The 11,058-nt window shown below is 35.5% G+C and overlaps 2 protein-coding genes across 5 annotated transcripts in view; both read left to right on the forward strand.

The window, feature by feature from the left end:
• Positions 1-760: 760 nt before the first annotated feature.
• LOC306877375 (ATP synthase subunit O, mitochondrial-like) lies at positions 761-4,947 on the forward strand. The gene is made up of 7 exons (XM_079429110.1): positions 761-1,359; positions 1,885-1,935; positions 2,280-2,390; positions 2,483-2,612; positions 2,872-2,984; positions 3,118-3,204; positions 3,467-4,947. The coding sequence occupies exons 1-7, from the start codon at positions 1,243-1,245 to the stop codon at positions 3,575-3,577; spliced, it is 720 nt and encodes a 239-aa protein (XP_079285236.1). The 5' UTR covers positions 761-1,242; the 3' UTR covers positions 3,578-4,947.
• A 1,379-nt stretch (positions 4,948-6,326) lies between these two features.
• The window catches only part of LOC306877141 (protein DOP1B-like), a 28,160-nt gene continuing 23,428 nt past the window's right edge, over positions 6,327-11,058 (forward strand). The window contains exons 1-2 of one of the 4 annotated variants that reach the window (XM_079428683.1): positions 6,327-6,521; positions 9,831-10,005. In XM_079428683.1, coding sequence (XP_079284809.1) covers positions 9,865-10,005 — 141 coding nt within the window. In that variant the 5' untranslated portion in view covers positions 6,327-6,521; positions 9,831-9,864. Of the gene's footprint in view, positions 6,891-8,069; positions 8,136-9,830; positions 10,006-11,058 lie in introns of those variants that run through there. The other 3 variants (XM_079428681.1, XM_079428682.1, XM_079428684.1) reach the window with 3 other exon arrangements.

Raw genomic sequence — 11,058 nt, forward strand, 5'->3', positions numbered from 1 at the left:
ATTCTGTATGTTAAAGCTGAAGTAAAACACAAAAATAAACACAATTGCTCATTGCTTACGTTGTGGCACGCCAGAGTAGTTGTTTTCTGGATCTCAGTTGGTGCAATCAGAAAGGCTCAAAAACAGCAGAGTTTCAAATGTGAAAGAAAAGACTTTATTAATAAAGCCGAGAATACAGTTGCCACATCAAACTGCTTCTGAGTTCTTAAGTGTTGGTACCTTACTTTATATACCTTTCTCTTATCTATGTTAGACCCTTCTATTTTTTATTTGCTATGGTCGGTTTGCCACCATTATCTCATAGCCCACTTTGCTTGTTATCTAATTGTGGAATATGGCTGCCGTTGCTCTTTTTTTTAAAAACCATGCATAGCCTTTATTATCTTGAGGTGGCTCAACCGTCAACGGTCTTAGTTTTACATGTTCTTCAAATATGGTATGGAAATTTCCAACTGACTCTCTCTCTGAGTGCTTCTCACATGAGCTTACCATGAACTCACAACACATAGACAGCACATAGACATGCATTCATTCTCAGGCTATTTTACAGTATTTAGTATTTTGATTGCTTCCATGATTTACATTTTCTTGTTAGTATAACCTATATTCTATGGCAAAATTATACAATACTTATGGTATAGCTTTATCAATAGTCTGTATCTGGGTGAAAGGATCAAGATAATTTGGTGATGTATGTAGCTGACCTACTTGCTCATGGGGTAAACTGCACCTATCCTCTCACAAAATAAACAGGTGAGAAAGTGCAGTGCAATTAAATTGCAGAAAGTAAGATAAAGGTGTTATTCCAAATCAGCTGAGGTGAGGTAATGTCATTTATGAATGAGGGCACATAAATATTTTTAGACACATAGGCCTACATTTAATAAAGACACTAGAGGAATTCCTGCAGACCTTGATCATAAGATTGGAGGATCTTTAATCACGTTTCCAAGCTTTCTGTAATACCAGTAAGTTATATCAGATTTGGTAAACCTGATTGATTTTGGACTGGCCACCAGATTTAAGATAAACCCTAGGCTACTTAATGTACATTTAAGGCTTTAATTTAAGCCGTTTCAAACAAGTTGATTCCAACAAAGTAAAAATAAATAATGATTAAAGTTGACGTGATGATAAAAAGTTGACGTTATATAAATAAGTTTCTAAAACGTTTTATTGGTTAAGTCTCCCGTCATTTTTCGGAGTAATTTTCCACTGATATGACTAACTACATTTCCCACAATGCATGAGGGCTATGGGGCAGCTCTTGCGTATTTCCTCCCAGACTTGCACGCATGCGCAGTGCTTTTGACCTACACAGTCCAGGAGAAAATGGCAGCGTTTGGAGTGGGGCTGCAGGTATGACATTCTGAAAAACCTTGGTGTTTGTATGGAAAAACACGAGCTGTCTGGCTTTGTGTAGTTAAATATAAGTAATCTTTGGAAAATAAAATGATTTGATCAATTGAATTAAGACGCTTTTCCTGACAACTGAACAAGGCCTTGACAGGCAGTGTCTTATTCGCAACATGCACAATCATCCAAACCGTGCGCTCTTGTAATAGCCGACTAATTTAATAATGTTCATTAACGTCTCGGTCTTAGGTTGTGTTCGCAACATAGATTCTTTTTTGTTTTGCAAAGAACGTTTGCGTTTCTGCTTCTCATATGCTCGTTCTGAAAGATACTGCTATAGGCCATAGGTTTTAAACCCTGGAGAAGAGTTCATATGGTGCAGTTTAGTAGGGTTTAGAATGTATTGATTATAGATTTATATTTATGACCAGAGAGTTTTTTAATTATTACTCTTATATTTATGTCATTGAGAGTCTGTTATATTTGCTAAAAAAATGTGTGCAAGTTATTCTGTTTCTCTCTCCATAGGTGCGTCAGTTTAGCACCTCTGTGATCCGACCAGCAGCAAAACTTATCAGGGTAAGAAACATCATCCATGCCGGTATATAAAGTAACGTTTTCATAGTAAGGGGAGAAAATACAAATGTTGCCCATCCATTGCAAAAATTACAGTGGTAATCGCAGTTTCTCGCAAATGTATGATTTTAAGTACTGATGTTGGTAGTAATTATGGTGTTTTGGTGGAATGCACAGTGAGTTTTGTGTAATGGAATTACATCTGAGCTCCATAAGTTTTAATACTGCGTATACTATGAAAAAATGGCAAAGTAGTTCCACATATATGCACACTGGAGTAGTGTAATCTTATTTTTATTTTATTTTTAAATGCTTGGCTGTATTCTTACCATAGTTTGTTTCTTCAGCCCCCTATCCAGATCTATGGGGTAGAGGGACGTTATGCTACTGCCCTGTTCTCTGCTGCCAGCAAGCAGAAGAACCTCGATAAGGTCGAACAGGAACTTGGCCGTGTGTCTGTGAGTTACACTTTGGGTTTGCGTCTGTTTCTGCTCGTTTTCCGTAATGCTTTAATCAATTTAGGCTCATCTTTCTTTTTCCCACATCCTAGAGCCTGATTAAGGATCCTAAGCTGTCAAGTATCGTGATGAATCCTCATATCAAGCGCAGTCTGAAACAGAAGACTTTCATTGATACTTTGACCAAGGCAAAACTCTCCCCCATCACCATCAACCTCATCAGTGAGTTTTCCAACCAGCCATTATTTTCACTATCACCCAGGTTGATTCAGTGAGAACTATGATGTGATGTAAAAAAAAGGAAATGTACAAGTAGTTTACCAGTTCGTACATATTAAGTGGAAAGTGTTTAGAAGAGTGACTTTTATATAAAAGAAAAACCTTTGAAATTCATAATGGTTGCATTTAGAAAATTACAAGAGTAATTTATAGGTTTGAAAGTGTATTATTTATGAATATTTACAATTATTTTTGTTTACAGATGTCCTTGCAGAAAATGGCCGCTTGACCTTGACCCATGATGTCATCGCAGCCTTTGGCAAAATGATGAGTGCCCACAGAGGAGAGGTCACATGCTCAGTCACCACCGCTCAGGTAAGCAGTGTATACATTTATGCACAAATACATAAAGTAAAGGTTTTGTTTTAAAAGGTTTCCTGGTTGTGTAAAACGTTTTGAATTTGTTTTTCATTAAAGTTTTGAATTAAACCGTTGTGTCTGTGAACAGCCTCTGGATGAAGCTAATCTTGCAGAGCTAAAGGTGGCACTAAATGGTTTCCTGGCAAAGGGAGAGACCATCAAACTTGAGACCAAGGTAGGAGGGCTTGTTCCAGAGGGTGGGCTTCATTTTATTCTGAAGTGCTAATTTTAAAATTAAGGGTATTCAGGTCAGCATAATGTTTTGATTTTGTTGTTCTCTAAAGTTTAAAAGGATGACAATCTTCATTTTCTTGCATCATTTCTAAGCATAGCAGAGAAAGTGCATAGCACAATAAATGATTGCTTTTATCAAAAGCATTTCTGATATTTATTGTATTGTGTTACATATGTTTAATGTGTGTTTCTCTTCCTCACAGTCTGATCCCTCTATCCTTGGAGGCATGATCGTGAGCATTGGTGATAAGTACGCGGACATGTCTACCAAGACAAAGATCCAGAAGCTCACCAAGCTGATCAGGGAGACCTAAGTCCTGTGGACTGGCCAGACCTAATCACATCAAGATTCAGGGGGTGAAGAAAGAACAACCTCTCTCTGCTATTGTGTAGATGAATTACCTTGTCCAGTTGTTCAAAATAAATATTATGTAACATTGAAACTTGTCTGTTATTTTTTAAATATTTAATGAAATATGGCATGATACCATCTTATTTCCAGTAAATATGTAATGACCACAATACCACAATAGCTAAACAGTTTGTGGGTGATAATGCAAATTTATGCTCTAATTGTTGTGAAAATTTGTTTTTTTTGCATCACTACATTCAATTATTTATATTGGATCCTTTTTTGGTTTTCATACATTTAATTACTCCACCTTGACCTGCTAAACATTTTGGTCTCTAAATATTTTATAAAGCAGGTTTAAGATTATCCACTGACTTCACTTCAGCAATTGTAGTTGGTCATTTCTCTGGGTTTTCAAATATTTCTTTAATTATTAAAGCAAAGTTTATTCTATTCAAATACGGCATTTCATAGAGTCTCTATTAATGTAGAACAAATTTCGTATAAATTTATCAGAACTGGAAGAAACCATAATTTCAGTTAAATCTTTTTTTAAAAGGGATTATCTCCTAATTTTATGCTTTATTGGTGTATTCTCACTCTTCAGTTTATGATTTTTTGAAACCACTGTGGGAACGGGACCTGGGATTCTAATTCTGCAGATTGGGCCGAGATTTGTAACGGCATTTTTCCTAAATTGTACTTCAATTTCTTTACATGAACAAAATGTTCCCAGGTTGTTCACATCTTTGTTTTAAATGCAAGACATATATGGGCACATTTTTTCACGTATTCTGGTCTTGTGATCACATTCAGTCATTCTGGAATGGGGTTCATTCTGTAACCCAGGAGATAACAGAAACATTTTATTTCATCTCCTTCACTTTATTTGTTGAATGACACTCCTAAAGATCTTTTTGACTCGGACTCTAAGCCTTTATTTATAATCCTCTCATTTTTGGCTAAAAAAATGTATTCTTCTGAAGTGGTCTATGCCTCAGGTTCCAGCTGTTACTATGTGGATATCTCAGTTGTCTTCCTTTCTTCCTCTGGAGGAATTAACCTATGATCTCAATCACACGTCGGACAAATTCTGGAGACTTTGGGAACCTCTCCACTCTTTTTGACAAAGTCTCTGATCTTTTATTTTAAGAGAGCTTCGGCTCTTCCCTTTCTGATGTTTTTTGTTTAAATTAAGCAGGTAGAGATGAATATTTTCAGGGATGTGCTATTTAATTCTCAGCGCTTGGGGGTTTGCTTGTTTGTGTGTCCGTCTTATTGTTTCTATTGTGATTGTATTTGAAAATCCTTAATAAAAAAAATTATTTAGGCCTTTTTTTAATAGAACGTTATCTAAAATATCCCTTGGATCATAAATTTTAACTTTAGTTTGAATAGGTTTGCTTTTGTTTGTCAAACCCAACATTTTTCTCATGGTCGATATTTTTGATAAACACAAGAGGGCGCCAGCAACTCAAAATTTGTACATGGAATTTTTACCAGTGTACTCGAGTGGTATAATCCTTTCCACAAATGTTCAATAGTCCTGTCATATCTAACATGTTTTAAATCTGGATAGCCATTTTTTTAGGAGCAAAACAGTTTTGTTACTGAGAGCTTTATTTGTAACTCAAATGAAGACCAGTGTTTGCTGTGGATCTGCAGCAAACAGCAAAATTATCTTATGGTTGTTTCTGTAGTGTAGATGATCTCACTGGGTCAACTTGTGTTATACGCATGAATGCATTTTCTCATATAGCCTACTATACTATTTAATGCTATAAAAAAGTATTTTATGCTCACTAAAGCTGCATTTGATTAAAAATATAGCCTATACTATATACTATACTAGCTATTTAATGTTAAGAAACGTTCATGCTCACTAAAGTGCCATTTATTTGATTAAAAACAGTAATATTGTCAAGTCAAGTCAAGTCTGCTTTATTGTCAATTCTTCCACATGTACGACACATACATACAGAGAATTGAAATTGCGTTGCTCTCAGACCCTTGGTGCATACAGTTAACATTAAACACTGACAGTAGACGTTCAAGTACAGATAAATACAGTTTAAACATATGTACATACAACTATACAGATATAGCCTACAAATGAGGACATTGTAGAAAAATAAAGAAAGAGATAGATAAAGTGGCATGGCAGATAGAGTGCAAACCAGTTAAATAAAACAAAACTGTGCAGATATATGTGTAGTGCAAGAAGAGCTTATCAGTCTGTTAAAGTGAATTATTGTTACATTTTATCTGACAGTCTCTCTCTGTTCATCTATCCATGTTTTCAGTTGATGTTCATTCAGCTACTTCTCATATTATACGTCATTTATGGTGTAACGAGGCCTTGGTAAACTATACTTCATAATCTGTCATGTGTTGTTATCACTAATGCACTGATGGTCAGCCGCCTCAAAATGTGACAGCTTGGTGCAAGAAAAGTAAACAGATGACATCCTGGAAGATACCAACGAATGGGGTGAAGCTCTCAAATAATGTAGCTGTCTAATAAATACCGTGCATTCGCCCAGCACTAAAACGAATACCAGGTACAATATTAGTACAAATAAGTTGTCTTTATTTAAACAAACTCAATATAATTTATGCATGCAATAAAAGCGTATAAAACTGTATGTCACCTCTACACCCCCGTGTCATCCCCGCATGGTTCGTCCCCCTCCGCCCATCAGGAAGTGTACACAAATGAACTGTTTGGTGGAAATCAGCTGAGCGATTCAATTCTTGCTGGCTACAGCTTTGAATATTAATATGACGTATCTGCCCTCTCTTGCGCTCGCCTTTTATTGTTTTTAAACAGTCGATTTATCTAAAATAGTAAGGTTATTTGGCGCGAGACCCTGTGATCAGTCGACCATCCTGTTTTGCTGCAGTGAGTGAGTCATTCAGTTCTCACTATAACATCTGATATGTTGTAATGAATGTCATAAAAAATTAATGTGTAGTTTATTGTAAATGTTATACTAATTGTATTTCTGTAATCAAGGCTGAAGTTCAATAAGAAGATGAAACAGGTTTGGTTAAAAATGTGTAACGTTACTTCTTTAGTTTTTATTTAAATGCATTCAACCATCCAGCATAATGCCACACGTTTTCCAGTTCACACCTATAGAAAATGTGCAATGATTAAAGGGCAAAGAATGAGGGTTTAATAATCTTTGAATATGCACATTGGATATGATGTTCTGTGTGGTTAGCCATGAAGCCACTGGATGCAACAAGGACAGGTTTCAATTACATAACAGGTATGTTGTGTTGCTTCACTATATGCTTGAATGAAACTATTGCTCAACTATTGAGAAAGGAGTTTAGAAAAACCCCTCCTTTATAACTGCTGAAATTAAGGCCTATGTATTTATTACATGCACATATATATATCTCCATTTGCTGTACATTTCTCTGGCTCCCAGTGCACTGTTTTCACTGGTACGCTTCTAAGAGGAGCACGATTAATGATCAGGTCAATAGACCAATATCTTTCTGTGCAATGTGTACCATAAATACATGGCCTCGGTAGAGCTGGATGTGTATATGCTTTGTAGAGTGGCTGGCAAATCAATCCTGTCTCCTTGCTTTAGAAGGTGGAGATTGTTCACAATATGCGGTGCATGAATTGAGTACAATAAATGGCATTTACAATAACATTCAGTATTTTATTGATAATTAACGTGCAAAAAACACATTCAATTGTTTTCAAGTATCAGTAAAGACATTTATAATGTTACAAAAGATTTTATTGCAAATAAACACTGTTCTTTTGAATGTTCTATTCATCAAAGAATCTCAAATATATATCTGTGTGTACATAAGATGTAGCAACTGGATGATAATAATAGCGTTGTACACTCTCAGAAAAAAAGGTATCTGTCACTAGGGTAGTACCTTTTCAAAAGGTACACTTTTATACATATACTAATATGTATCTTTAAGGTACGAATAAGCACCCTTTAGGTATAAAGATTTACCTTTTGAAAAGGAACAGCCCCACTGATGTACCTTGTTTTCTGAAAGTGTATGTGTAATTTTTAAGACATAAATAACATCCATAATCATTTAAAAGGCTTGTTGCTTCCTTGCAGCCTTTTTAATGAGCTGCTGTTATAATGACCGTAAGCTGCTGATGATATTAAGAACATAAGCCAGGATAATTGAGTGTTTGTTTGATATATTGGCTTTGTGCCTCCCCCTGCCATACACAGAATCTCTTTGATGTGTGAATGAAGTGCAGGAACTGAAATTAGTACTTGATATTCAGCAGCTTACGAATTTAACTTTAATGAGTCTATAGCCATCATGGGAGTTGTACATTTCTGGGTGGTAATAACACAAAGCTGAGCAGGTATTATTAAGAGTACTAGTAGACATGAATCAGATTGTTTGGTTGGGTTTGTGTTCAACAGGCATGTGTTTTGGGGCTTGCTTGTCTCTGTTAAATCCTCTGTAAATCTCTAGATGCCCATTTGATGCTCAGAGCATCAGATTGAACAGATGTAAGTGTCACAGTGTGTGTTTGCGTGTATATGTGTGTTCTCAGGGCTTTTATTACCGTAGAGCTAACAGATGTCACCATATCTAATCAGAAACCATAATCTGTCTTATACTATCTGTTATTTTTGGTGTGTCTTTATTTGTAATGTCTGTTTATGAGCTGGCCAACACAGAATAATGCAGATGCATTTTCTGCAGTTATCATCTCAATATGTCATTTGACAGATATTGGTTATGTTCAGAGTCATTGCTCTGCAATTAATCCATTCATTTCCACCAGTTTGACTCATTGAGGCTGATTTGTAGATTTGTGACTATGATTTCATTGACAGTGTAATCAGCCAATCATAGTGCTATGTAATGCACTGACTCCTCTCATGTGATTTGTTGCCTGTATTTTGCTGTTATCTCTTGCATTCAGGGCATGTATTAGAACCTCTGTGAGAACAATGAGCTCAAGGGAGGCAAAAGAGATGCTGTGTCCCTCTGTAATCCGCTGATGTCTCTGTTTGCCAGTATTATTTTAGAAAAATTAGTGGATTATATGATACTTGTTTTGATTTATTTTTGTACTGTCATTTATTTATCATCCAGTTTTTTTTCACAAGGCAGTGCCGCCCTTGAGAGAAGACACCCCTGATATGTGTACACTACCATTTAAGAGTTTTTTTGTTTTTTACTGAGAAATTGAGTACTGGAAATGGAAGATTATAAGTGACATTTACTCTACCGTTTAAGATTCTTTTGCACTTTACCTTTATTTAAAAATTCAGAGGAAAAAAACAACAACTGTTTTTAACTGTGGTAATAACAAGAAATGTTTATTGAGCAACATATCAACATATTTAGAATGATTTCTGAAGGATCATGTGACACTAAAGTCTGCAGGAATGGCTACTGAAAATTCCACTTTGCCGTCACAGGAAATAATCACGTTTAAAAACACAAAATGATATAAATTGTCATTTTAAATTATTCACAGTTTCTGTTCTTACTGTATTTTTAATCAAATAAATGTAGTCTTGGTGAACATCAGAGGCTTACTGACTCCAAACGTTTAAACTGCAGTAAAAAATAGTTTCAGGCATGTGTTTACAATACTCTGTTGCCATAGTCTCATGTTGTAGATGCACTTGGTTTACACCGAATTGTCCATTTATTGTGGCATGAGTTTGTTCAGCACCATTTAAATAGTACACCATCACGTCACAATGAAAACCTGCTCTCTTCTTGCTTTTAAGTTTGGTTCAACTTCAGCACAAAATCTGGAAAGTTGCTAGGGTTGCTTGCTCTCCTTACTCTGTGATTTCTAGAAACTAAATATGTCTTGGTTCTCTCTTTCCATTTACTGTATTGGATTTTTTCACCCATGTATTGGGCATGAGGTAAAAATCATAAGCCTGATTGCTTAGAAAAGTGCTAGCGCACCTCTCCTTAATAAGCCACATATAATTTGAAGTATAATTTATGTGTGCAGCACACAGTTTAATACTTAAGGTTAGTAGTCTGTTCAAACTCATACTTGCCATTGTATGCACCACCACTGTAGCTATTCACCCTTTGTACATTTTCTATTTAAAAAGTCGTTTGTTATTAGGAGGATTTCACCCTACTTTGATGTATTTGTTTCTTTGTGGAATCATGAGTTGTGATGCAGGATTTCTCCTGAGAACTCTGTTTTGAACTCTGTTTCATAGACAGATACTAAGCATGCTGGGACGTGACTGAGGCATGATGGATCCTGAGGAAGCTGTGCTTCAGAATGACTACCGTTATCGCAGTTACGCAGCTGTCATTGAGAAGGCGCTGCGGAACTTTGAATCATCTAGTGAATGGGCCGATCTCATCTCCTCACTAGGAAAACTCAACAAGGTAAAGTCTGGAGAAAACAAATAAATACACTTAGGTTAGTATTCGCTTCAGTTGAAAAACAGAGTCAATATGAGCAACTTTTTAAAAACTCTTTCAGCTCTTTACTCATTCCTGTTTTAAAAAACTCAAAAAGCTCTGCAGAGACAGTTTTTACAAGTTTCAGAGAAATCAATTTATAAATGTCTTGCCTATAGTTTCACATTAAACTAGTAGAGAAGTAGGGTAAACGTACCTATTAAGCTCACCAAAATCTACATCGAGACATTTTTAGAGCACAAAATGTTGGTTTCAGTACGTTGAAGGTATGTTAAAATAAAATATTAATCTCTCACACAAAAATATTTAATTTTATTTTAAATGACAGAAGCATTTCAATTAAGATATACATCATTAAATTCAAAAAGTCTGGCTGTGCTTAATTTTTGTACCCTTTAAGCACACCCCTGTTCCCATTAAGCTCACATCATGTTTTATGAAAAATTATTGTTTATTTTAAGGAAAATTTTTAAAGAATAATTGTAAAAATATATATTTTTGAAAGTACAAAGTCAATCACAAAAAAACAGAACACTAAAATCAAGCAACAAGGCATTCAAGTGGATCAGTTATATATTCATAGTGAAGTGTCATTCAATCACATTGCAACGTCTATACTAGTCCACGTTCAGCTAAGTAACACATTCAAAAATCAAATAAAACAAACCAATAAAACATTTCATTCATGGGGATGAACACAGAAACTAGCCTCATTATGAAACGTCTTTTTAAATGGATGTCAACTTATCTATAGGCTCTTAAGGCTGGAATACACTAAAGGATTTTTGCCCTGATTTTCCACAGATTTACAGTCTGGAGAAGTTGATATAGTTACCAAAGATCAGAGCCAGTCTGCAGATTTGAGTCGATAGAATCCATAGACAATCGTTTAACTTAACTTAAAGTGACAACCATCAGTTAATGTGTAAAGTCTGTTTATGAAGTATATATATAGACGTTCAATGTGGAAGAGCTTAAAGAGAGCACTCTGAGCTTAATGGGAGCAGCAACAACTTT

Source organism: Barbus barbus (assembly GCF_936440315.1).
Source record: "Barbus barbus genome assembly, chromosome: 11".
NCBI classification, from domain to species: Eukaryota; Metazoa; Chordata; class Actinopteri; order Cypriniformes; family Cyprinidae; genus Barbus; species Barbus barbus.

Coding starts and splice junctions, on each gene's coding strand:
- LOC306877375 (XM_079429110.1), top strand. CDS start 1,243: ATGCATGAGGGCTATGGGGCAGCTCTTGCGTATTTCCTCCCAGACTTG. Junction 1,360..1,884: donor CGTTTGGAGTGGGGCTGCAG/GTATGACATTCT, acceptor CTCTCTCCATAG/GTGCGTCAGTTTAGCACCTC. Junction 1,936..2,279: donor CAGCAGCAAAACTTATCAGG/GTAAGAAACATC, acceptor TTGTTTCTTCAG/CCCCCTATCCAGATCTATGG.